The following is a 27,444-nucleotide window of genomic DNA, read 5'->3' on the forward strand; positions in this document are numbered from 1 at the left end:
CTTAGTGGTCAAACATTTGCCCAGCTTGCACAGAGCCCTGGTTTCAACAGCCAGTACCAACGAAAAGAACTACAAGCAGAAGGAAATCTTAAATGCAAATTACACAGATAATTCAAGATACAATGCAACTGATCTTAACCAGAATGTCAGTAAAAAGCCTGAGATTTCATTACTTTGTATGCCAATTTTAAAAATTAATTAACAAATTGGCAGGCAAGATGGCTCAGCAGGAAGGTGATTGCCTCACACACCTGGCAACCTGGATTTAATCCCCAGAACCCATGGAATGGTGGATGGAGAGACCTGAGTCTACAAAGATAGCCTTTGAGCTCTGCGTGAACATGTATATGCACGCACACACACACAATTAAGTTTTTAGACATTTAATTAATAAATAAGCACGAAGTCTATGAGATGGTAAAAAGCCCAGGCCCTGGAATTAAATTCTAGATCTGCACTGCCAGCAGACCTCAGACATCATCTTATCTCTCTCTGCCTCACTTCCTCATCAACATCTGGGAGAAATATATACAAGACCTAAGCCTACTGTGGCAATTACGTTTAATGACATGACAAAGAAATTAGATCATGTCTGGCACCAATTTTTGAATTTTTAATTTGTGTACATGTATTGTCTGTGTAATACATACATGTACCCATGTACCCACGAAGGCCAGAAGAGGGAGTCAGATCCTCTAGAGCTGGGTTACAGGTAGTTGTGGGCCACTCAATGTAGATGCCAGGATTGGAACCTTGGTCTTCTATAAGCAGCAGGCCTCTTAATTGCTGAGCCATAACTCCAGCCCCTAAATGGTAATATCTGATGCTCTATTTTAAACTTAAATAAAAGATACTGTTTAGGCAAAGATATATTAGCTTTAAAAATAAGGAACCATTGACTATAATATAAAAAATTTAAAAGATAGCTATTTCTGGGGTGGTTTTAAGCCTTATTTATTTTACATGTATGAGTACTTTACCTAGATGTATGACTGTGCACCACGTGTGCCTGGTGCCTGCAGAGGTCAGAAGAGGGCATCAGACCCCTTTGAACTAGAGCTGTGTAGGTGTTGGGAGACAAACCCAAGTCCTCTAGAGCAGTCAGTGCTCATAACCACTCAGCCACCTCTCCAGCCCCGAGTTTGTAGTTTGCTTGGGTGGTTTTGGATTTTGAGATAGGATTTTACATTATAGCTCTGGCTGTCCTGGAGCTTGCTCTGTTGACCAGGCTGGTGTTGAACATAGAGTTACTCCTGCCTCTGCCTCCCCAATGCTAGAATTAAAGGGCCACCATACCCAACTACATTTGTTTGTTTTTTAATAAGTCCTTGGGCCCATTTTTTGGGAAACCTGTAACCCTATACCAAACAGAAAGACTATCAAATCTCTAAATAAAGGCTTCCCCTCCACCCCCCATTTTTGGTCCTATTTTAGTAAAGTCACCAAAATCACATCAAATCAATAACATCAAAACAAAATAATTCATAGCTGGACTCACCTCATCCTTTAACTGAGCTAAAAAGAGAGGCAGAAGATGTTCAATGGTATTCTCTTTGCCCAAAATTGTCGATAGTCCCATAATTACAGAAGCTAGAGCTGATTTCACATGCTGATTGGTATCAGACACTAATTCCTAAAACAGAATAAAAAATTAAAGACAACAAAAGCCTCCACACCCCTCCCAAGAAGTCGACACAACACTAGTCACAGAGGAGATAACCCAGACACCTCCTGGTGAAGTATCGGCAGCAGTGTGCAATTATGATATGCACAAATTAACTATAAATATTGTCACAAATGTTATGTATTTGACTCATTTATGCCTCATCCTTGTTTAAAATGCTAAGAGCTTCATAGGCAGAGTAAATGAAATAAAATGCAGTCACATTCACCTTTATATAGGGCAGGATTTGATTCATAATTATGGTCTCTCTACCTTCAGTGGGTAGATTCTCACAAAGTTCTGAAACATATAAACAGAAAATGCAATGCTGTCAAGGAACCAAAGAGAGTTAACCAACTCTTTCCATCAGCCCCAAATGAAATCATATGTCTAAGCAAATAAACTCTAATGGGGAAAATGAGCCTCCTTCTCATTGCATGGTCTAAATGCCCTGTGTGACAAACTAATTCAAACTAAAGAAACAAGATACAGTGGGGGTTTGATGTGAACTATGGAGCAGTAGCTGCATGCTGACACCATCTCTGTCTGCAACATCTTACAAATCCAAGCTATGCCAAACTTCCTGACCTAACAAATGCATCAAAGGGGGTGGAAATGTGGCTACATGAACTGATTTTTAATTTTTTTCTGATTTATACATTTTGGGTCCTATATTAAGTAAAAACACAAAACCAAAATCCCATCAAATCAGTGACATCAAGGTCAAAGGGGTCACAGCCAGGCACACCTTTTACTTTGTGGGCAGCAGCTGCACGGACTTCAGCTTCGCAGTCTTTAAGGAGGCTCTGGAAGGCGGGGATGAGGTCATTAAGTGTGATTTTAGGTCCCACTGCTTTCTGGAGCTAGAAAACAATTTCTACAGGTTTAATGTATACTAACAAAATACTGTACTCTTCAAATGTATACTGTAACCACAACAGGCTGACAGGCTTGCATGGCAAACACTTCACCCACTGAGTCATCCAACTGGCCCCAAAATGGAAAGATTAAATTTTTGATGTTATATCCTGCTACCCAGCATAATTTATAAGCTATATTTGTTAGAAAATCTGTGGGGCAAATGACTTTGAGGTTTGGTTTTGGTTTTTTTTGGTTTTTTTTTTTTGGTTTTTTTTTTTTTGGTTTTTCGAGACAGGGTTTCTCTGTGGTTTTGGAGCCTGTCCTGGAACTAGGTCTTGTAGACCAGGCTGGTCTCAAACTCACAGAGATCCGCCTGCCTCTGCCTCCCCAGTGCTGGGATTAAAGGTGTGCGCCACCACCGCCCGGCACTTTGAGGTTTTTTTTTTAATACCTGAAATGTCAGTGCATTTTACCTCTGAAAATTTGTCAGCTACCATATAGCGAACCCGCCAAGATTTATCTTCTGCTGCTTGCCGAAGTGTAGGCATTACCAAGGCCTCAAGGTCATCCTGAGACAGTAACTGAGCAATACTGACACAAGCTTCCACAGCTAGTAGGCGCACAGAATCCTAAAGGAAAAACATTCTGTTCGGTCAGTCTGCTGAAACAGGGCACACTGGGTTAGTGTGAGGCGATGCTGTCACAGGTACCACATAAGACAGAGGGAGAGAAACACCACCGTGCTGGCTAATTTATGTCAACTTGAGAACAGGGAGCCTCAACTGAGAAGATGCCTCTACAAGATCCAACTGGAGGCAAGTCTGTAGGTCACTTTCTTAATTATTTTTGGGGAGGACCACTGTGAGTAGTCCCAGCCCTGGGCAGGTGGTCCTGGGTTCTATAAGAAAACAGGCTGAGCAGGCCATCAGGGTGCAAGCCAATATGTAGCACCCCTCTGTAGCTCCTGCCTCCAGGTTCCTTCCCTGTTTGAGTTCCTGTTCTGGCTTCCTTCAGTGTGTTTCATCGCAGCGACAGAAACCTTAACTAAGACACCCTCCGTATGTGATGGGGTGTCTTTAGGTCTTCAAATGGCTGAGTAACTTCTTTGCATGTCAAAGGCTTAAAAGTGACACTCTGTTCAAATTATATTGACTACAGTCAAGTTCTTATTCAGGACAATGAGAAGGATGTTCTAAATGTTATTAACTGCATATGAATAACGTGTGAGGAAGTCGGAGGACAACATCCTGGAGTCAGATGTTCCACCTTTCCATGGGTTCTGAGCACTGAAATCAGGCAAAAACTTTTACCACTGGGACATCTGACTGGTCTCAAAATATAAAGATTATTTTTTTAATTTAATGCTATACTCAAACCCTTATTATAATATGAAGTTGAAAAATAGACTTACACAAATAACTAATAACATAATCGAAGAGTTTAAAGGACAAGGGAGATCACTTTGAAAGCTATTTCCAGCTCTCATGGCCATAAGAGTAAAACGAGACGAAGTGTGCGAAGGAAGACACGGAAGGAAGGAAAGATCAACAGTCGAGTAACAGTTGAAGTGAAATGCTGAAACTCAAACTGAGACAGCCCTGTCTAGTAAACAGAGAAGAAAATTGGAAAGGCAGAGACAACCTGCTTTTCCATATATAAGGCTGCTCAGTACCAAATGGGACACAAGAATGTCTTTTGAGTAAGAGAAAACACAAAATTAAAGCTCAATTAGACATTAGGAGTTACGATTTCAGACTTGGGAAAATCAGACCTATAACCCTATGAGCACCAAAGAGAAATGGAGCAAGAAAAGTTACTGTCTATGTAATACAATCGAACATGCATAAAACACACATAATACAATACATATGCAAATTCAACACAGTACACATGTACTCTCACCACCTGCCTAGTTTATCAATGTCTCCTACCTGGCCTTCTCCTTCTATTCTTATCCCTCCTACAACTTGGTGTCCACCCGTAAGCCAGAATGACCTTTCAAAAACATAAATCACATATCACACCTCTTCTCCAGATCTAGGTAGCCTCACTACATCAGAGAAGAAAATCCAAAACCGCAGTCTTCTATGGGCTAATGATGCTACCACCCCTTCTTTCTTCTCCACTCCCATGATTATTGGACCCGTCCAACTACCATGGTCCAATGTTGATTTTTCCTATCTCATGTCCTCTCTTTACCAGACTCTTACATTCCTGGAAGGAGTGGAGACAGCATTTTTCTGTCATTGGTCACTTCTTCAGAGCCCTATACTGACTAGCAGTGGAAGTCCTACTACATACACTATTTTTCTAACATTTATGTCTGATTTTTAGCATGTTTTTCTCCATTAAAATGTAAGTCCCATGACAGCAGGGTTCCTCTATGCCCTTAACACTAGAATTGTGCCCCACATATGTAGGCACTCAACGACAAATATTTCTGTCAATGAGTAAGCCAGGAGCAGATCTTCTACCAGTCGTCAGAGAAGGCACAGTGTATACATATTTCCTAACAAAGCACTTAATATTTTCTGAGCACCAAATGATAACAGCCTGCCCACCTATGAATGTATGAGTTTCAATGTTCATTGGCTTCCATACTCTGTGGCTGCTTCAGCAATGCAAGAGCAAAGTCCAACAATTAACAAGGACCTATGACCCCTAGAGCCAAAAATATTTTTTGGCTGGCCTTTGCCAGAAAACCTGCAAATCCCTAGCCTATACTGCAGGAAGTATAGAAAATAAAAGAAAACATCAAATTATGCCATGGGAAGTATAACCTGCTAAATTCCAAATAAGGATTCTAAGCTTGTCCTGCTGCAACATGGAAACCACCATGTATGTGTGGCATCTGCATGTTGAAATGTTGCCAGTATTCAAACTGTAAGACTTAGAAACCTGGGGCCAAAGTCATTCAAACCCCAACTGAACCACAACTAGCTAAATATATAAATATAGCCTTGAACAAGCTTCATAAACTAGGTGGGCCTCCATTTCCTTGAGTATCTGTGCCATGGGCTGTTAGAAGAACCTAGTTTCATAATACATGTAGCCACTTAAAACAGGCTGGGAGATACAGTCAGTCTGGCCATGGTTCCCCCCACATCAATGGATTCAGCTAACCATGGATCAAAATATTTGGGAAACTATTTTTATCTGTACTAAACACATACAGACTATTTTCCTGTCACCAATCCCTAAAGAAAGTAGTATAATAACTATTTATTGATCATTTACACTGTAGCTTTATTATTTATTTATTGTGTTTGTGAGAGTGTGGGTACATGCACACTACAGCACATATGTGGAGGTCAGAGGGCAACTTTTGGGATTTGGTTATCTTCCACCTTTCTGTGGCAGGGTCTCTCTTGTTTCTGCTGCTGCACTGTGCACCCCAGGCTGGCTGGCCCATGATTTTCAGGGTGATTCTCCTGTCTCTGCCTCCTACCTCACAACTGGAGTGCTGAGACTGCAGATGCATGCCACGACATCCAGCTTTGCATGGGTTGTGAAGATTATGGGCAACTGTCACCTTCACAGGTTGAGCCACCTCTCCAGCCCTGGCTTATGCTGTATTAGGTATTGCAAGTAGTCTAAAAGTGGCTCAGACAAGAGGATGTGTACAAGCTGGCGATGTACACCACTTTACACGTGGACATCAGCTCTACAGACGCTCCTGCAACCATCCCCACTGCCCATACTGAGAAACAGCTGGACTTCTATCATTTCTACACCAAAGAAACCAGACCCTTGAGTCAGTAAGACCATACACTAGTGCAGAAATTACCAAAGTCTCCATATCACAGTACAGTCCACAAACCTGAAAGATATTCTTCCCTGATACAGCCCTGGGCTTCCTAGTTACCAAACCTAGTTCTTCTCTAACTCTTCCTAACAACCACTAAAGAAAGTGGAGCCTGGGCTGGAGAGATGGCTCAGCAGTTAAGAGCACTGACTGCTCTTCCCGAGGACCCGGGTTTAATTCCCAGCACCCACATGGCAGCTCACAATTGTCTGAAAATTCAGTTCCAGGGGATCTGACACCTTCACACCAATGCACATAAAATAAAGTTAAATAAATTTAAAAAAAAAAAAGTGGAGTCTACTTAAGAAAGACACATAGGACCGTTAGGATAAACACCAGGCCAGAACTGAGTTTTAACTTAGCAAAAGGACCCTACATTAGAGTCAAAACTCCCCAAATAAGTGGTTTTTTAATTACTAAAGAGCATATCTGTATCTCCTAAATCTAAAGCCTAAAGTTACCTGTTCATCTGAAGCTAGATTCGTGAACAATGGAACAATTTCAGTTTTCACACTGTCTAATTCCAAAACTTTTGCAAATTCACCCAATTTGGAAGCAGCAGCACGTCGCACCATTGGTGTGTCATCTGAGCACAGGGAACGGAAGTGCCTGCAGCATGAAATAAGGTATTTCTTGTCAAACACTTGGTTAAACATGCCCCAAAACCAGGAGATGGCCATTTAGAATCTTTCCCTTATAAACATTAATGGTTTCTACTTACAGGTGTAAAGAAAGGACCGGGAAAATAGCTCAGTCAGGAAAGTGCCTGCCTCCCAAATGTGACACCCACTCAAGAGTCCCCAGGACCTACGGAAATAGCTGCACACAGTGGCAGTGCCTACAACCTCAGAGGTGGTAAGATGGGAGGCAGAAATGGGAGGACCCCAGAAAGCTCGCAGGTCAGGTAGGCTAGTCTGTGGTGAAGGTCCAGCCAATGTCTCAAAGAAAAGGAGGAAGGTACCTGAGCACCAACACCAGAGGTTGCCACATGAAACACACACACCCATACTCATGTGCGCACCCACAGACACACACATACACAAAAGCCATCAGTATATGCAACTACATGAGAAAGCATCACCAATCCTGGCAGCCCAGTAAGAAGCGCTGAGGGCAGCAAAACATTCTGTAAACTCTAGCTGTGACTCCCCAATAATCCCAAACACTAAAAAATAGTCTCTTACTGTCGAATTTCTGCCTTGACAGCATTTGAAGCTCTGGGATAGCAAACGCTGAACAAACCACATGCAGATGTGCGAGAGGTAAACCAATCCCCACTTGCCAGGCGCTTCACCAGAGGTACAAAATGAGCTTCGAGAGCAACAGGCGTGTGCTCCTGAGATATCTGCCTTAGGGACTCCACAGCCTTGTCTCGAACCACAGTCTCCTCCACGGTAGCCAAACTTTCCAAAGGAGGCTGCGGAGATCAAAAAGGAAAAGCAGAGATAACAACTTATTAAATCCGGTTAGCCACAGATTGACACCTTTTATGTGACTGAAGGGAAACGGCACGTGTAACCAGAATGTCAGCTACATCAGACCAAATGGTGACTTTCAGTTCACACAGTGGTAACATATGGTGTGGCCAACCTGAAGACACGACTTCTGTGGAAAAGCCAAGATCGCGTGTCCCAGATGGCAATCCCCAGATGGTGTCTACAAGTGACACCGTGGAAGAGACTTGACACAGTATCACTATTGTTGGGAGAGGACGTTTAAATGATGTGCAGCCACATTCAGACTTAAGAACAAGTCTAGGGCCGACTGTAGGTGCCACACTGCACGGTGATTTCTGGCCAGGCTCCCTAGTTCGTACCCTTTTGTGCACTATCCTACCGTTCTTAGAGGTGCAAGCAATCTATCGATGAGCGCTTGGTGGCATCAATTCATGCAACCAATAAAAAGCTGAGTCAACACCAGGTTTTTTTCAAAATACATTCAGAATCTTTCTAAGAGCCATATAGGAGTTTCAGACAGAACAAGCAAATATTAATTAAATGCAGGGACAGGGAGATCGTGCTACAGAGACATAAAAGACAGGAGAGGTTCAAGGTCTGGCACTTTTCAGTAATTGAATGTGGCGGCCTGGCAGAAGTGGAGATGGGCTGTTTCTCTGAACCTCCAGCTGACTTTCTCAATTTGCATTTGATCCCAGTAAATTCAGCTTAAGGCACAGCTGCAGAAACTAGAACAAAACTCCACAGCAGAACTGACCAAGAGTGAAGGTCAGAACTTAAGGGAAGAAGTGTGCCTGCTTGATATGGTTCAAAAAGGTAGACAGCACTGCTCTTTCCTAGACAGGATGTCAGAGGCCCACTGAAAAGACACTACGTCTTACTAGTCGGTCTCTCGTGATCTGTCCTCTGTCTACGGCAACATCCTCTCACTTCTACAGGAGAAGGCCAAACTCCAGAGAATGGCTTGTTTGGACTCTGCCCATTGATGACCATTCCTGCTTACTTTCACTCCAATTTTTTATACACTAGCAGCTTTGAACCCAAAGTGCCACAGTTGTAACCCTCTAACACCCGTTCTTTCCACAGTGAATTCTGTTATGCTGCAGCCCTAGGCTCCAGAAGCAATAAGCTTCTCACTATGAAGGAGTCTACATCCAATGGTGGAATGCGATGAGAACAGGCTGTAGGGCAAGGGGGTGATCATGAGGCTACTTCAATGGTGGTCAGGAAAGGCCTCTCACACAAAATGCAGTTGTCTGACTTACAAGGAGTCAGCTGTAGGAAATTCTAAATAGCATCTCTCTAGAGGTAACACCTACAGCCAATGTCTTAAGGCACTATGAGCTGGGTTTACAGTGAACAGAAAGACCAATGTGTGTGTAATGAATTATCAAGAGGAACACAGTGTATATATTATGAGTTTTTTCGCTACTGTGAACCAAAATAGCTAACAGAAACAAAGGATTTAATCTGGTTCAGTTTCAAAGATTCATTTCATGGTTGCCTGGCCCATGAGCCTCAGCAGAACAACATGGCAGTTACAAAACGGGGCAGAAGAACTTCCCTGCCTTACTACAAAGAAGCAGAGAGTCCAAGGACAGAAGCAAGACACGCTCCAGAAGCTGTCCCCAGCATCCTACATCCTACAGCTATTCTCACCTCCTAAGGCCTCCAGAACCTCCCAAAATAGTGCCACTAGCTGGAAACCAAGTGCTCAGCACACGAGTGGGCTTTCTAAGACTGACTGGGATAGATAAAAGTCTACAGGAAGAGGTGAGGAAGGAGGGAAGGGAGGACTTAAGAAAGCCTTCTAGCCCAGTGGTGAAGGCATATGCCTTTAATCCCAGCACTCATGACGCAGAGGCAGGTGGATCTCTGTGAATTCGAGGGCAGCCTGGTCTACAAGAGCTAGTTCCAGGACAGGCTCTAAAGCTACAGAGAACCCCTGTCTCAAAAAAAAAACAAAACAAAAAACAAAAAAAGAAGAAAGCCTACTAGTGCTGGACTGCAGCTCAGTGAATGAGAACTTACCTGTAGTAATAAGGAGCGGCGGGGCTGCGTCCCCAACACCCCAGCCGCCTACTCGGCTAGCTTTACCCAAAATAATTACACGGACACTGTATTCTTTTAATCACTGCTTGGCCCTTAGCTCTAGCCCTTACTGGCTAATTCTGATATCCCAATCAACCCATCTCTAATAATCTGTGAGCACCGGTCTTACCGGGAAGATTCTAGCCTAAGTCCATCCTGGGTCAGAGCTTCATAGTGTGCGTCTGCCTGAGAGCTGGGCATGGCGTCTCTCTGAAGCGTCTGCTCCGGAGAGGAGAGCTGTCGAGTCTGAGCTCACTTCCTCTTCCTCCCGGCATTCTGTTCTGTTTACTCCACCTACCTATGTCCTAACCAATAACATGGGCCAAGGCAGTTCCTTTATTAGCCAATGACCTTCCTCCATCACTTACCCAGCATGCAAAGGCCCTGGCTTCAATCTCTAGCACCACTAAAAACAACAGTTATCTTCTAGGTTGGACATGTATAACTGGGTAGCTGGAGACACAACTAAAGAGAGGCAGATTCTGAGGGGGAAATGACAGCCATTTCTAACTCTACAAGTCTCCACTCATCTAACATCCATCTACGTCTGGAGTTCTAAAGAACAGTTCATACTATAGCTAGAAACCATGGCAGCCAGTATCATATATATAATATTTAAAGCCCTACAACAGCCAGTCCGGCATTGTCCAGGTGATCCATTTCTAGTCATCCTTTAAGGCCTCATTCATCTGCATGTTGGCGCACACCTTTAATCTCAGTCCTCCAGAAGCAGAGGCAGGAGGATCTCTATGAGTTTGAAGCCAGCCTGGTCTATATAGAATTTCAAGCCAATCAAGGCGACATAGCAAGACCCTGTCTCAAAAATACAAACAAACAAAAGAGAAAAAGACAGCCAAATCAAGTTCCCTTCCTCCTCATCTCTAGCAAGTCTTCAGCAGCAGACACGAGTTCTTGGATTTGGCTGATACAAGAGCTGAAGTGCCTATTATTCATTCATCAACATAATTACCACCTGCCCATAAAAAGAACTGCATGAAAACGCTGCTGCATGTCTATCCCCAGAAAATAAAGACGCGGTTGAGTCAACAGAGCTCCAAAAGGAAGGTAAGTCATAGATAAGAACTCACCAGCAAACAGTGGGCGAAGTCAGGACCTCCGACCAAACCAGTGAAATTTCCCAGCTGCTCAGCAAGAGCCAACAGCACCTCATCTTCGTCATAAATTGTATCTGGAGATAACAACAGTTGGTTAGACCACAGGGGCAAGTGCCACTGAGCTGGTACCCACACAGCTGCTGCAACTACCCTCCTAAAAGCATTTTCTTCCTTGTGCGAATCAGAAGTCTTCCGGAATGTTTCACAGAATTAAGGAATTCACATCTCACATCAATTACCTTTCCATTAGCTACCCGGCTTATGTTTGCGTTTGTCTGGCCTAACATTTCTAGACACCTGGCAGAAGGCACCTGCTCCACCTAGTACTTATTTCTACAGTAGGTAACAAACTAAAAAAAGAAAAGAAAAGAAAAAAAGTAGTTTGAAAGCCAATGGAAAATGGAACGGGTTTCTTTAAAGGACACATACCTGTAAGGAAAGGCAGCAGTTCAGTTCGAGTCCTTTCCACCCCCAGGGCTAGAGCAATAGTCGATAACTTCTTAATACTGTTGAGCCGGAGCTTTAAAAATAAAGTGGGAAGAACAACAACAAAGCAAAGAGATGCTTGCAACTCAGGTCGAGAAAAGCTAACAGGTGAGACACTGGCATACAGTATATAACGAAGATGAGCCTTTCACTTACACCTTATTCCTAAAAAGAACTCAAGGGCCGTTTAACACGTCATTAGCCAGAGGCTTTCCCAGGGAGGGCACTGAAGGGCCGGCAAAGAAATGAATGAATGAAAACACAGGGGCAGTGGGAGATTCTGAAAAGAGAGAACTCCGGACGGAAGGAAGCAGGTGAAACGGTTAAACACAACTCCTCCCTTTTCAGAGAAAAGTTCCATCACATCTGAGTTAATCAGCTGGGGCGCTCTTCCCACCCAACTAGCCGGGCCAGTTTGCCGGCAGAGCCAGACACTCGCAGCACTTCAAAGGGACCCTGGCCGCCGGGCCGCTCCTCCGCTCCCGGGCGGTTCCGCAACCCACCGGGGCTCGCCCACCCGACGCGGGAACTGGTTTCCCGCCCACTGCCGGAGCCACCACCCGGAGGCTCGAGGTAGGGCTGCTGAGAGTTGAGGCGGACCACCGCGGAGCCGCCGCCGCCCCCGGGTCCCGAACGAACGCCGACTAGGGTTCTGCCGACCCCGGAGCCGCCCCCACGGCTGAGCCGGCCTTCCCGCTTCCCTACCATGTGCGCCTCCGCGCTCGCCTCGGCTCCCCAGCCCCAATCTAGTACCTGCACATCCTCATTGCGGAGCTCGTCGATTAAAACCGCGATCGGATAGAGCGAATCGTCTCCATCTCCGCCCGCTGCGCCCGGACCGGCCCCGGGCCCCGCCGCGCCCGCCATGTTCTTCCTCCTCTGACTAGTCGCCGCCGTCCGCCCTGCGCCCCGGCCACGCCCCGCGCTCCGGCCACGCCCCGCGCCCCGGCCACGCCCCGCGCCCAGGCAGGCGGGGCTAAATCCAAGCCGCCCGCTTTGGGGAAGCGAAGGAACCGAGTGTTTAGCCTGCGCGCTGAGCCTCCGGGCTGACCCGCATTGCCTGAACTGGGGATCTGGACTCCAGTAGAAGGGCGGGCTGAGAAAACCAATGGAACCCTTGCATCCTTTCCCCAGCCGAAAGAAACATGGGCAGGGATTCATTCTCTGCTCGCTGTGCTCTGACAGAGAGGGGCCTTCTTGAGTGATAGGTGCCGAACCTCGGTAGCCAAAGACAGTAGCCTAGGCCAGGAGGAAGAAGCTTTAGCACCACCCCCAGACTCCAGGCTGGCCTGGAGCCACTGGGTCTCAGCCCTAATTTCCCCCTGGGCGAGAAGCCTCCGCACAACCCCTCCACCTCTTCCGCTGGCCTGTTTGCCAAAATCTGGGCTGGCTCCCGCTCCTTAAGACAAATAATGTGTGCGGTGAGAGAAAATGAACAGTGCTGTCCAAACTCCCCAGTCAATATTTTTTCCACGCAAGCTGTTCAAAACATGCTGCTCCCTTGTTTTTGTGTTTCTTTTCAGTGTGGTACTGCAATGGCGCCTTCTGTTGTATTGTCTTCCTTTTTTTTTTTTTAACCGCTCTTTAGCAAGAAGCAGAAGCACCAAGCATAACTAGGCCCAGTTTTAAATCTCCCCAGTTCGGTGGGGTGGAAACTGGCCTCCCTAGACCTCCAAAAGTCCTCCTAGAGGAGAACTCATGGAAAGTTTTCACTTGCATGAAGTAACTTGAATGCGCCGTCTTTTTATGTTTTAGACTGAGATGTAAGCGACTCAGACTGGTAGTTCTGTAGACTATCAGTTTCTCAAGTGACACTGTTTTGCGCTTTCATGAAATTGTCAAGTTATTAATAAATGCAATTTAAGAGGTAAGATTTTTTTTTCTTTTTAAAACATGGGACCCTTAGCAGGAAAGAGGAGATGGTTAGCCCTTAGTAGTCAAAGCTCGAAAACCAACAGACTTTAGCAGTTTAGGTTTTTATTTTGTTTTGTTTTGTTTCAAATTGGGCCCACAAATGTTTGCTTGAAGGCTTTCGTTTTATTTTTATTTTGATAATTTTTAGAATCATGTAAGGCACAGTCTGGACTGCTGGGGGTGACTACTTTGTTTTTTAAATTACAAAAGTGTGTGTGTGTGTGTGTGTGTGTATGTGTGCGCGGGGGGGGGGGGGGCGCACATATAAGCCACTTAACAAGTATGGTCAGGGGACAACCTGCAGTGTGGGTTATCTCCTTTTACCACCTGGGTTCCAGTAGCCGCACTCCTTCACCCACTGAGCCATCCAGCTGGCCCCAGGACTGCTTTGACCAGCCCTGCCACAGGGTGCAGCACACACACCGGCATCCGTTTCCGCACAGCTTTTATTGTGCTGGGCTCATAAGAAATGAACAGAGTGAAAAATACGTGTTTATGTACAAAATGAAAGCCAGAGGGCATCATGCAATGACACCGTCTCAATGCTTCTAAAAGTGATAAGAGAATGAAAAAACTGGGGGCTGAGCGTGGTGAGGCCTAAAGCAGCCTCAGCTCACAAGGTGTGGCTTACTTTTAGTAAAAGATACATTTGTCATACTGAATTGCAAAAATACCAACATTATTACTTTTAATAGTATTGGCCTTGTGGTTTTATTTGTATTTAACTTGTAAATTTGGTTTTGTAGATGGATAAAGGCTGTAATTTTAAAAGAACATAATATTATTAATTTGAATTTGAAATTTTAAGTAGCATTTAATAATTTCATGGAGTTTGCAGGACTTTTGTTTATTCTTTTCTCCTTAAAAGTAGATCCAAAGCTGGCCATGGTGACACATCCCAGCACTAGAGAGGCAGAAGCAAGCAGGCATATCTCTGTGAGTTCAAGGCCAGCCTGGTCTACACAGCGAGGAGGACAGCCAAGGTTACACACACACAAGAAAGAGAGAAAGAAAGAAAGAAAGAAAGAAAGAAAGAAAGAAAGAAAGACAGACAGACAGAAAGAGAAAAAGGAAAAAACCTGTTGGGGGGAGCAACACTAAATAAAGAAAGAAAATTTAAAAATAAAAGCCATGCTTAAGGGTACATACCTTTAATCCCAGCACTAGGAAGATAGAAGTAGAGGGATCTTTGTGAATTTGAAGCCAGCCTGGTCTAAACAGTGAGCTCCTGGTCAGCGGAAGCTACATAGTGAGACCCTGTGTCCCTCCCCCAGAAAAAAGTGCACCCAGGTGCATGTTCATAATCCAATGGGTAGGAATCAGAGGTGGGGATACATAGACAGTTTTAGGCCTGCCAGGGTTCACAGAGAGACCTCGATGGATCCAGCCCGGCATGGGAAGCTCAAGCCAGCGATCCTACCTGTGCTTGCCCATCGCACAGCGAAAGAGAAACAGAGGGCTAAATTCGGACTTGGTATTTTACCAGGAAGAGGATCAGAAGAGTTCCTACGACCTGGAAGCAAACATTTCTATCCCCTGATCTAAAATGTATTCAGAAATGATAAAAGAGGCAAGCACAGAGGAGGAGCAGACCGTCATTCCCACACTTTGATAGGCTAATAAAATCGGCACGCCGGCCTTAAGCTCCTCTGCTTCAGCGTCAGATGTGATCTGCTCAAGCGGGCACCATCAGGTGGAGGCCTAAGGAATAACTATCATTAAAGATGAAATCACAAGCTGAGGAAATAGAACCCAGAAAATTGCCTGCTTTGAGAGTCATCGAGGCCAGACTTCAATCCACACCTGTGTCTCTGACTCACAGCGACCCACATACCTCTCCCCAAACCTCGGTCACAGGCTCCACCCCCCTCCCCTGTAAAACGGAGCTAACCACCTGGTTCCTACTCCAGTAACTGTGAGGCTCCGAGAACAAAGCAGGTAATAAACGCAGAGATGCCAATAAACCCTTCAGGAAAGAATGCGGATGAAAATGGGCCACAGCCAGGAGAAGCTGCTTCCCAAAGGGGGCTAGGTTCAAAGGCAGGCTTTGAGGAAATATGATCTACTGACCATTCAAGGGTTTTGTCATAAATGTAGATTCCTGGGCCTGTGGATAAAATGTGTGTTTTATAGGCTCAAAGCTTTTGCTTCAATCTACAGGATAAAAAAATGAAAAGTTAGCTAGGGAGACAGTTCAGTAGGGAAGAAGGCCCGCTACATAAACTCCTGAGATCAGACCACCATTTAAAAGGCTGGATGTAGCAGTAACATCTTGTAGCCCTAGTGTTGTGATAGGGAGAGATGGGGGCCCTTGGGGCTCACTGCCTGACAGCCCAGCCCTGAGTTGAGTGAGAGATGCTGCCTGTCTTAAGGGAATAAGTGCTGGAGAATGATTGAGGACTCCCTCACATATGCCTCCTACACAAACACACACACACATACACACACATGCTACATGCACACATGCATGCAAGTACACACATACCCTTTTTAAAAAGAATTTAATTTAATACATCCCAGTTCTCAGGAGGCAGAGGGAATTTGATCTCTGTGAGTGCCAGGACAGCAAGGGCTATATAGTAACACCTGGTTGCAAATAAATAAATACAATTTTAAAATCTTTTTAATGCAAACTCCAGGCCTCTCCCTCAGACTTGCTGAGTTAGAGTCCTTAAAACTGGAGCCAGACATCTTACAGGGCTCTCCAGCGACTCTAGTGTGATAGATGGTTGAAACTCACTAAAAGGTTTAACTGGAAAGACAATTAATTACCAGGTCCAGCAACAGGCACCAACTCAGAAAGGATCTACAATCTTTGGAGGCCACTTCTGTCCAGGAAAAACAACAATGCTAACTGCTTATCAATAAGCAATTCTGTCCCTCCTGGCTATGGGTTTTGCCTGATTAGAAAGATAATCCCTCTGCTGCTGATTCCTGGCATCTGGCCACGCCCTACCAATCCAGCCTGTGGTACTGGACTACTTTCGTACCCCACTATCCTTCCCAAGGCTGCCTCTACCCTTCTCTCCGCTTCCCACACACACCACAAGAAACTAATGACCAGGGAGCCCAGAGGCAACAGCTGAGTCTAGGCTGAGGATGGAAGGCAGCTCTGAAATGAGACTGTCCCAGCACAAAGCCAGAGCTCCGCCGCCCACACAACAGTTCACTCAACCAGTGTGAACGAGAGAAGGCAAGGCTAGACTTGCCCAGGTCCTGAACAATAACGCAAGGCTATGATCGCACAGCTTGGCGGAATCAACAGCCTTCATAGCTCTCTGTGTCGCACAGAAAAGGACCAAATCTGAACAACACTGTCATCCACGATGGGCTCTCTGCCTCTTCCTCATGGACACAGAGGTTTACAAACAGGAGGAGTGGCAAAAACGGGTCCCCTCCAGTCAATGGAAGAAAAAGCTAGAACAGAGGGAGACCTGTAGGTTAAAGCACTCCTAGACCTCTGGCCCACTAACAACACCAGAAAGAGAGGAATGAGGCTCAGTTCGTGAACTGAGACGTACAGGTGCCTTCCCAATACAGCCATCCCTTGGCATGAGCTAAGGGCTTGGTTGCAGGACACACCCCTGTGCCAAAATCCAACAATGCTCAAGGTGCTTCTATAAAATGGTTTGGTACCTGTGTCCAGTCTGCACCCAGACATCTCCAGATCACTTCACCTAACAAGTCAATGCTGGAACAACTGAGCATAATGAAAAGGAAATATGTCTGCTCATAGCCAGTAAACTTTCATTTGGATCTAGGGATGCGGGTCCTATGAATAAGAGATCTGCATCTTCATTTAGCAGGACGATCCTGTAAACTGACTCCCAGGTCCATGTTTAATTCATTCCAACGTAACAGTCGCCCTGGTGGCACTCGGGACATCTCAAATTCATATTCAAATACTGCCTCATTCTAAGGAACTCAAATGTTTTCCTCCCGGTCTCACATATCGATCTTTTCTTTGAGTCATATTTCTCCCCACCCTCTTCTATGAATGGCAATAGTCCAACAGTGAGAGGCAGCTTTAGCTGAGGTCACAGAGCAGGGAGATGAATGCAGCCCTCACAAGCATGACAACTGCTATTCCCTCCCGTGTCCCCTCAGCAGCTAAGGTAAAACATTACCTGAGTTCTTGTAAGAGCAAATCAAAGAACCGGTCTAACCGGGTCTGGTTTAGTGTTCTACAAATGAAGGTTGGGAGGACATTTGGGAGTCAGGGACACTGTGGGCTGCAGTGCCATTTCTACCAGTATGGCAGTGTGCGTGACGCAGGGCAAACAACTTCCTCCCTATGAATTTATAGCCTGCCCGGCTTCTTTGTGTGGCTGTTCAGAAAATTAAATTCATATAATGCTTAGAGCTGAATATGGCAGCATGCACCTACAAACCCAGCACTCGGGGGTCTCTCCAGGAAGATCAGGGATTCCCTCTGATCCAGGCTACACGTCTTAAGAAAACTCAAGCCAGTGTAGTGCCATTCAGGAGGAAGAGGCAGGTGGATTTATTTATTTATTTATTTATTTATTTATTTATTTATTTATTTTGGTTTTTCGAGACAGAGTTTCTCTGTGTAATTTTTGAGCCTGTTCTGGAACTAGCTCTTGTAGACCAGGCTGGCCTCGAACTCACAGAGATCCGCCTGCCTCTGCCTCCCGAGTGCTGGGATTAAAGGCGTGTGCCACCACCGCCCAGCTGAAGCAGGTGGGTTTCTGTTAGTCTGAAACCAGTCAATGCTACATCTCCCTCCAGATTGTATTTAAATATCACCTATTTTCCCATATTTCTGATAATGTCCCTATTTGGTAGCTAGACTCACTGTATTTTGAAATTGAAACATGAAGACTGTTACACACATTTGGGTCTTGATTACCACACTGAGCCTCCCCAAGCTGGTCTTACCTATGGCATCCACAGATGCCCAGCTCTTCTCTGCTCAGTTCCGTTATGTCTACAGGATAGAACCCAGCTTTCCTTCCCCTCTCTTATCTTAGAAAATTCTTATCACAACTAGGCCCAGGCAACAGCACAGTAGCCCTCAGCAGACCAGCACAATTGCCCTTGGCCAGAGATTTGATCTCACAAAAGCAGGGCTCACTTTCACGCCTTCCTGCTCTCCAGGGAGCTCTTGCCTGCACCTCCCCTGAAGGTGATGTTCCTTCTCACTTCCTTTTCAGAACTACCCAGGAGAACTGTTAGGAGAAAAGTCAGCAGGCATAAGAAAGGACCTGTGCCAAAATCCCCTGCACATGCCTCTCATAACTTGGCAGAAATACAGCCGGGGCTGTAACCACAAGCCAGAATGTATACTAATTTCTAGGACTTCAGGAAATCCACTCTCTCTCTGATCTGGCTATGAGATTAATGTATCTGGCAGTGTTCTAGAAAAGCCCCAGCGAAGACTGAATGTGCCGTCTGCAAACTCCAGGCTGTGGTCACTGACGAGGAACAAGGAGCTTAAAGAAAAGGGGTAAGGGCCTTGACTAGATCTCATTCCCTTTGCTCATCTGTTCTTTCCAAGTCCCCCACCCCCTAGCATCCCAAAGGAGGTGAAGGACAGCAGACTTGGAGCATGTGTCAGGACGGATGAGGATGTGCCCAGTGGTAAAGTCTTGTCTAGCAGAGTTGGGTCCTGAGTTGGATTCCTAGGAGAGGGACAGATGGGGAGGGGATTTATGAGGGTCAGTTTTCCCAACTAAAAGAAAAGAGGGCCAGGCAGTGGTGGTGCATACCTTTAATACCAGCACTTGTGAGGCAGAGGCAGGTGGATCTCTGTGAGTTCAAGGCCTGCCTGGTCTACCAAGCGAGTTCCAGGACAGCCACAGCTACAGTGACACACTGTCTCAAAAAAACCAAACCAAACCAAACAAACAAACAAAAAGAACGGAATAGAATCTTTCAGGCTATGGTGGTATATGTCTTTAATCCCAGCACTCGGGAAGCAGAGTTCGAGGCCAGCCTGGTCTACAGAACAAGTTCTAGGACAGGCTCAAAAATTACACAGAGAAGCCAGGTGGTGGTGGCGCACGCCTTTAATCCCAGCACTCGGGAGGCAGAGGCAGGCAGATCTCTGTGAGTTCACAAGGCCAGCCTGGTCTACAAGAGCTAGTTCCAGGACAGGAACCAAAAGCTACGGAGAAACCCTGTCTCGAAAATCCAAAAAAAAAAAAAAAATTACACAGAGAAACCCTGTTCTGAAAAACAAAACAAACATGGATTATATACATGGATTGTAGGTGCTCTATGACCAAGATACAAACCCTGCTAAAACAGTAGCATAAGCTGTTATTTGTATGTTTTCCCCACAAATCCAATCTGATGATCTAGAGGATACAAAAGAAAAGAAAAACCCTCTCCGAAATCATAAACCATCAGTCTCAAACCATACAGTCTCCATGTTTCTAAGGTTAAGCTGGAAGGATGGTGTCAGGTGGCAGAACTGACTCTCATCCCATCTGTAGCTGCATAGCTGCCCTTGTTCAAATCCCAAGTCCACCTACACAGTTATCTGCACATTTAAAATGTGAACACTGCTTCCTTCTGCAAATGTTTGCTTTTCACCTCACGGGCTAGGCATGAGGAGTAGTCATAACTGAAGGTGTTCTAAGGCCTTTTACTGCCCAAGGCTCACACCCTGCTAAACACCATTACCTTCCATGGAGCTACTGAGCTGTAAATGACGTGCTGGCATCAGAAGGTGAGAGCGCTAGACAATTCCTAGATCCTCCCGTCCCGTCTGCCTCTGTCAGTATCAGCACGGCAGCAGTGGTACCAGTAGGAATGTGCACGTGATTAAACTGACCATCTGGGAAAGCCTGACAATGGGCAGGTAGCTGGTAGCTGCCCCCCAGGAACAGCTGTTCCTCTTCTTCAAGAACACGTTTTTTTATCATCTACGGATACAAGCAAGGACATAACAAATACAACTGAAATTAACAGAGAAGTGTCACCTTGTAGGATTGCCTATCAACCGGGGGATGCTAAACGTGATGGGCAATTCACCCACACAGGAAACATCTGTGGCCGTAGAAACACATGAAGCAATGTAAGGACGAGTCCCAAAGCTCCCAGCTTGGCTGTTTCAACACATCCTGGGATTACAGCAAACTCCAACCAGCTAAATTCCTGGAGAGAAAGGACCTCTGTGATTTTTAGTGAGAGGAGGGTGCCCTCTGCTGGACACTGAGTCCCCATGATGGCTCTACAGATAGGGTGCACCTAAAGCAAATGCGTGGCAACAAATTTAATCTCTGGCATTGCGTGTGAACACACACGTACACACACACGTGCACTGTACTGTCTTCAGCCATCACGGGCTGTGAAGATGAAAATATAGAAAAAGCCCGACAATAGAAATAGGAAGGATGAGGAAAGCTTCTAAGATTCTCTTCTAAATGTCACACTGAGAGACCCACCTGTTTGCCCATGTAGCTCCACAAGTATTATTCGGGAAAGAAAGAATAGAAACACCCTCTAAGGGATCCAGGGAAACTTAGAGACATGCTGTTTATAAAGGAACGAGAAAGAGGCACCACGAGCTCCTGAATGGTACACGGTGTCTTCTTAGTGGTTGAGTGAACACGCTTCAGGTCACTTCTCCTGAAATGGGATTAACCTTTGCTCCCATGCCTCGGCCAGCCAGCAGCTGCTGCAAAGAGGCTGTCAGCAAACGGTGGCAAAACAACAGAGTGGGGGCTTCACCACACTCGGCTCAGTGAAAAGCTAAGTGCGCCTCCCCCTGACACACACACACAGAGGATTTCTCTGTGTAGCCCCGGCTATCCTAAAACTCACTCTGTAGACCAGGCTAGCTCGAACACAGAGATTCACTGCCTCTGCCTCTTGAGAGTTAAAGTCCTGAGTTATCAAGATCAGCTAAGCTAAGTGTGTCTCTTACTGACCATACAAAGCTGGCTCCAGGGTGTGCCTTGAGAAGATGGGCTCAACACAAGCACACATCTTTACTCCCATTGTCCTGTTCGACATGCGTTCTGGCCTGATGAGGCCAAGCAGGGTCAAACCCTACAATGAAGGTTGAGACTGACTACTCAAACTTTCTTTTCCTACCTAATAAATCCATATATGGCAAAAAAAAAAGTAATTGTATTTTTTTTCTAATTTTAGATGTGTTAACTAGAACACTCAGGAGCCCTCAAGCATCCGTTAGCGTCTATCAGTGTCTGACTAGTTAACTGGTTTTCCAGTAAGGATTCCAGAGGGCATGAGAGACAGAGCAGGTAGGGAGGCTTGGGGCCAAGAGAGGGGAGAGACCCAAATAAAGGCCTGGGAGACTGGGAGTTAAGATCAGAAAAGGATAATGGCATTCTGTCGGCTTTGTTAGTAATGGTCTCTGGCGTGAAGCTTACCTAGTCTTTATCAAGGGCAGTGGTGTGTAACGCTTGCTACGCACTAGAAGGCTCTAAACACAATGAAGCCTCTGCTCACCCCGAGCCGCTATCTCTTTATTCCTGAGTGAGGGCTGTGCAGTGTGGCAGCTTGACGGCCTCCCCCATGTTCCTACCCTTCAGCTCTGGCTGAGAACTGCTGCTCCCTTGGTTGTGATTTCTGCAGCACTGAGTGCAGTGTTTCTACAACAGCCAGCCAAGAACCCAGACGCCCTTCTTTATTTGGCAATGCAGCTGACGAGCGAGCTTAAGGGACTGACCGAAGGGCAAAGGTGCCAGTTGCCCAACTGTTCCTACAAATGGAGATCAAAGAGCCTTCTTACAGCAGATGCTGCCTGCAATCCATGACGGTCCCTGAAAAGCCCTACTCTGAGGAAATCGGTCTTGAATCATCCACTTGGGCTTTTAAGACCCATCAAAAAGTTACCTAGTTTATGCTTTTTTTTTATCTCCAGGTAAGAAACTACAGAACAAACCCAGAAAGTAAAGAGAAAAACAAAAGCAAACAGAAAGGCCTGATTTACTTTGAAGTGTTTTAAAGATACTGCAAGATGCACTTAAATTTCAAGAAAAAAAAGTTCAAACTTAAATGTTCACTTAAACTCAAATTGTTCAGTCAAACAAGGTGTTTAGTTTACAAGGCTCCAACAGGAAATGTCCAGCTGTCCTTGCCACTACAGCCCCCCACCGTGACTTCCCTAACTTCAATTTCCCTCATTTCATTGGTTGGACGTATTGATTTGAACTTGTTCAAATGCCAGGTCTAGGCAGAATTCCACAGCTGGGAAGATCCAGGGAAGTTTTCAGCTTTACAATATTATTTGCTACTTAATATTCAATCTGAATGTCTGACCACAAATCCAGATTGCAGCTGAGCATCTTCTACAGAGGACAGGGGACAAGAAGAACCTAACACCTCATCACATCAACGAGAAAGTCTTCTAAGCCAGACTCATTCGGAAGAAAATCTGTGCCAAGTCTGACCCTCCAAAATCAGGGAATAGAGAAATGTAAATATTCCATACAGGGCCTTGTTGCTCTTTTTAGAAGCAACCTCAGGAATGTGCTCTCGTGCCAAAGTCTGGAGTTCAGAACTGCTAAGCCCCACATATACATGAACAGGCTGACTTAAAAGCTGCCCTTCTGAGTTCTCAAGACTTCTGACTTGCTGCATTTTCTGTGTCTAAGAATTCAGACCAAAATGCTGGGCACAGTAACTCACACGTCAACAATGGGAGGTTGAGGCAGGAAGATTGCTGTGACTCCTAGGCCAGTCTGGGCGATGTACTGAGTTACAGACCACTCTAGGCTACAGAATGAAACTATGCCTCAAAAAATAAAAATGAAAAATCTGTGCCAAATTGAAAGCAAGAGCTGACTGTTAGTAAAAAGGTGTCTTTTACTTTCCTCGTTGTCAAATGCATGGGAGCAAAACAACGTTGGGGGATTGCTGAGCCCTGAATAAGACGGTACGGAGCCTGCTCCATTTTGCCAGTTATCATTCCTGAAACAGAGGTTTACAAGGTTTCTGCTTAAAGTTGTCTGCTCCTAACAAAGGGGTCTGAAGTCCGGAGGACTCTAAATGAGGCTCTGAAGATGGAGAAGCACACGGACAGAGAGCAAAGGTGGTGTCCTACACAGGACAGAATAATGACTCCAGTGGCCTTTCCCACCTGGGACTAGATTAATGACCATGTCTAAAATAATGTGGGAAAGATAAATTAAATCTCAAGGACACCTGGGTCAGGTGGGAAGAAAAGTGAAAAGTAATTCTGCAAAGTCAGGTGATGAGGTGGCATGAGAAGAGGAAGACAAGGATGGAGAAAGCTCCCTTTCTCCCACCCCCCAAATCCAGCACCTCCCCAAGGGGGAAGTTACCCAAATGCCAGTTGTAACTGGGTCATGATGCCAATGACAACCAGACTCTTGGACTCCAGAGGCCTGAAGCCCAAACCCTAAGATAAGCTAGGCATGTGGCACATTCTCTCCAGCACAATGCTCAAATTCCTGTGCGCTCAGTTTCCCCTGGAAGGAACGAAATTACCACTGTGATTCCGGAAGGCGTCTTCCCTAAGTTTCAGGGAACACATTCTGGACTCTTTGACCTGTGAAAGCTGCATCTATGAACTGCAACATGGGGATGGAGGACACAGAAGTTGTGCTGTTTCCAATTCCAATTCCCAGTGAAGATTAGAAGCTGAGTGCGAATGAAAAAAGTGACCTTAAGAAAGGGGAAATCAGGCTAGAGAGTTGGCTCAGCGGTTAAGAGCACTGGCTACTGGCTGTTCTTCCAAAGGTCCTGAGTTCAATTCCCGCAACCACATTGTGGCTCACAACCATCTGTAATGAAATCTGGTGCCCTCTTCTGGCCTGCCTGTCTACCTGCAGGCAGAATACTGTATACATATAAATAAAATCTTTTAAAAAGGGGGGGATCAAGCTCAAGGTGGGACCTTTAATCCCAGCATTTGGGAGACAGAGGCAGGTGAGTCTGAGTGGGCTACAGAGAGAGTTCCAGTTCATACAGCACTACACAGAGAAACCCTGTATCAAAGGGAGGGGGGGCAAACTGCCAACATTTATTGACTTTTTTCCTTCACAGAAATACAGTAGGCATGCAATGTAAACACTGCCATGGAAAAAGCACAAGGATCAGGAAGACGGTGAACTGGATGCACAGGCTTCGGCACTGTGCTGCTTCCTGGTTTCATTGGCTTCAAGAATCCCAGGGTTACATGGGATAGATACTCCAGCGAGCCCCTGAAACTCCAACAGTGCCTTGAGCTTCTTGTTACAAAGCCATTGTCATCCACTTACCTGAAGAATTCAACGTGGGAGCCTAAAAGTAGACGCCCGTGTAAGTTTTTACTGCATCTGTAGAGGCGAAGATTTAAGTGCCTCTTTGCCTCTTTGATGTAAACAAAAATAACTACATGAGAAGCCAAGACGTCTGGTGTTAGCCAGAAGGCTATACAGCCACGGTGCCTCCCATTCACTCTGTCCTAGGAAGCAGAACACACAAGAGAGGGTTCCCACTGGGGATCCTCACCTAAGGATTCCAAAGCTCTTTCCCAGAACTCCAGACCTAAAGAAAAGGGGACTGGGATCAATAACCACCCTGCTATAAAACCACATATGCTGCAAGCCTGATTCAGTAATAAGGAGTACAAGCTGCAGCTTTCCGCACTTACCCAAGAGATTAAGATAACCTGTGTTTTTATCAGATGACAAGAAAAGGCAAGAGGCAGATTTTTGTTAACAGATTCCTATCACGCTGACTGGCTCAATAATGGCACTCAGTGTCACAAGATTTAGGTTCGGATAAAGCTGCTTTCGGGGTTAGAGAGCAAAGAAGTCTGGATTTGCCAAGTCTCCCTACTACCTTGTCCTGCCCACAAAGGAGATTATGGATCATGTGTGAGCTCCATCCTCAGCAGCGACATCTACACATGTGTACCTTACTCCAAGGACCGAGCAGAGGTGTGTGCAGAGCGGTGCTTGGCAGAGATGTGAGACTGCCCATGACACCCTTCTTCTTCCCAGGGGAAGCTAACCAACCAAGTGTTGAGAGGTACCTGGCATAGTGTCCACAATGTACTGTGCCCTCACCAGAAACAGAATGGAGAAAGCCAGAGTGGGGTTTTCAAAGGGACTGGAACCGACAATCCCAAGAGAGCTCTATGCCCACTTGGCCTTTATAATTACTTTATAAATTAAGTTCTCACTGAGCTGACTGTGTGTACGTGTGTGAGTGCACGCACAGGCGTACGTGGAGGCCTAGGTTCATGTCGGGCACCTGTGGAGGATCGTTACGTTTGTTTCAGACATGCAAGATGATCAAATAGCTCAACTCTGTACCATTTTGGGGGGTGTTTGCATATGTTAAGAACTGAACCCTGGGGGGGGGGGTGGGCTGGAGAGATGGCTCAGTGGTTAAAAGCACTGGCTGCTCTTCCAGAGGTCCTGAGTTCAATTCCCAGCAACCACATGGCGGCTCACAACCATCCGTAATGAGATTTGGTGCCTTCTTCTGGCCTGCAGGCATACATGGAGGCAGAATGTTGTATACAAAATAAATATATAAATAAATCTTTAAAAAAAAAAAAGAACTGAACCCTGGGTCTTCCACACAGTAAACATGCGAACAACACTCTGAACCCCGTCATCGACTCTTCTGTGCATCCCACAGGGCCTCGGCTTCTGAGATAGATAGGCTTCACTGCAGTTCTTTGATTGGACAAGAGCTGCTCCTCTCTGAACCCCGTCATCGACTCTTCTGTGCATCCCACAGGGCCTCGGCTTCTGAGATAGATAGGCTTCACTGCAGTTCTTTGATTGGACAAGAGCTGCTCCTCTCTGAACCCCGTCATCGACTCTTCTGTGCATCCCACAGGGCCTTGGCTTCTGAGATAGATAGGCTTCACTGCAGTTCTTTGATTGGACAAGAGCTGCTCCTCTCTGAACCCCGTCATCGACTCTTCTGTGCATCCCACAGGGCCTCGGCTTCTGAGATAGATAGGCTTCACTGCAGTTCTGGTCTTCAGATCACACCCCACTGTTTGCCTTGGAAAGTGGCGATCAGGTGCTGAGAACAGAATGTCAGGGACCATGCGCACGGTAGGGCTGCGGTCTCTCCTTCCTGTGCAGCTGTCATTCTGTATGTCTGAACCTGCTGCCTCAACTTCATCAACTCCAGTCGGTATTCTTTCAGAGGGGAACCCCCAAGAGTAAATATTTTCATTTAACTACTTATTTTTCTGGCCTCTTTATTCTTTTATTGAGACTAATTCACATTAGAAAGTTACTTTCCTTAAAAAGAAAAAAAAAAAAGGAAACAGGAAAATGGAAACCGTGAAAATCAGATCTACCCTCTGCACTACTAGAACCTGTCACCCTTAAGGAAATAAGGCACCTGTAACATGGCCCACGGGGACAACAAGAAGTCTGTATGCAGAAGATCCTGTGGGTTATAGAGCCATGACCTTCCTACCGAGGTCTGGCAATACCACACAGCACTGCTAAGTGAGTTGTCACCCACAGGCTCCAAAGGACTCAAAGAACTGTACCTAAACATCTTCCTTAAAACAGAAATTGACAAAACAAACGTGGCCTGTGGTCAAGTTAATCCTCCTCCCAAGTCGTGTTTCATAGGTGGAGGAGAGGCATGGACAGTCTGAGAACGTGAGAAGTCAGACAGCCTGGATTCGACACCCAGACCTATGACTTCCTGCCCACACATATGACAAGGGACAAGCCACTTCTCCTCTCCCCCTTCATCTGCTTCCTCTTTTGTGAAGCAGGTCCTCGCAGTGGCTGAGGATCAAATGAGACACTGAGGAAATGTCTTATACATTGTGCCGTATTGAAAGGGAAGGGAACTAACGGGCAGCCTTTTGTAGTCCTTACCACCGCCTATGCAACTAACTAGACGAGCCTGCTCAAGGACACCTTGCAGCAGAATTGAAGTGTGGGTGCTATATATGCACACTGTCCTTTTCATTTCACTGGGGCTGTCATTTTACACAAAGGAATTCTCAATGTCTGCAAAATGGCCTCAAGCTACTTTAAAATATGTCACCCAACTCTACTGATATATTTCTCTCCAAAGATGCCCGATATAGTTGTACAGAGTCTAGGATTCAAGATA

At 45.7% G+C, this 27,444-nt stretch overlaps 1 protein-coding gene across 7 annotated transcripts in view; it reads right to left on the bottom strand.

Moving 5' to 3' along the window:
- The window catches only part of Ppp2r1b (protein phosphatase 2 scaffold subunit Abeta), a 37,730-nt gene extending 25,339 nt beyond the window's left edge, over nucleotides 1–12,391 (bottom strand). For 3 of the 7 annotated variants that reach the window (XM_075965927.1, XM_075965934.1, XM_075965929.1), the window contains exons 1-9: nucleotides 12,232–12,389; nucleotides 11,422–11,512; nucleotides 10,966–11,066; nucleotides 7,514–7,746; nucleotides 6,791–6,938; nucleotides 2,998–3,153; nucleotides 2,412–2,526; nucleotides 1,893–1,963; nucleotides 1,499–1,633 (exon numbers count right to left, since the gene is read on the bottom strand). In XM_075965927.1, coding sequence (XP_075822042.1) covers nucleotides 1,499–1,633; nucleotides 1,893–1,963; nucleotides 2,412–2,526; nucleotides 2,998–3,153; nucleotides 6,791–6,938; nucleotides 7,514–7,746; nucleotides 10,966–11,066; nucleotides 11,422–11,512; nucleotides 12,232–12,345 — 1,164 coding nt within the window. In that variant the 5' untranslated portion in view covers nucleotides 12,346–12,389. Of the gene's footprint in view, nucleotides 1–1,498; nucleotides 1,634–1,892; nucleotides 1,964–2,411; nucleotides 2,527–2,997; nucleotides 3,154–6,790; nucleotides 6,939–7,513; nucleotides 7,747–10,965; nucleotides 11,067–11,421; nucleotides 11,513–12,231 lie in introns of all 7 variants that reach the window. The other 4 variants (XM_075965933.1, XM_075965931.1, XM_075965928.1 and 1 more) reach the window with 4 other exon arrangements.
- Nucleotides 12,392–27,444: the final 15,053 nt, after the last annotated feature.

The sequence above is a fragment of the Microtus pennsylvanicus genome, chromosome 3, assembly GCF_037038515.1.
Source record: "Microtus pennsylvanicus isolate mMicPen1 chromosome 3, mMicPen1.hap1, whole genome shotgun sequence".
Lineage (NCBI taxonomy): Eukaryota > Metazoa > Chordata > Mammalia > Rodentia > Cricetidae > Microtus > Microtus pennsylvanicus.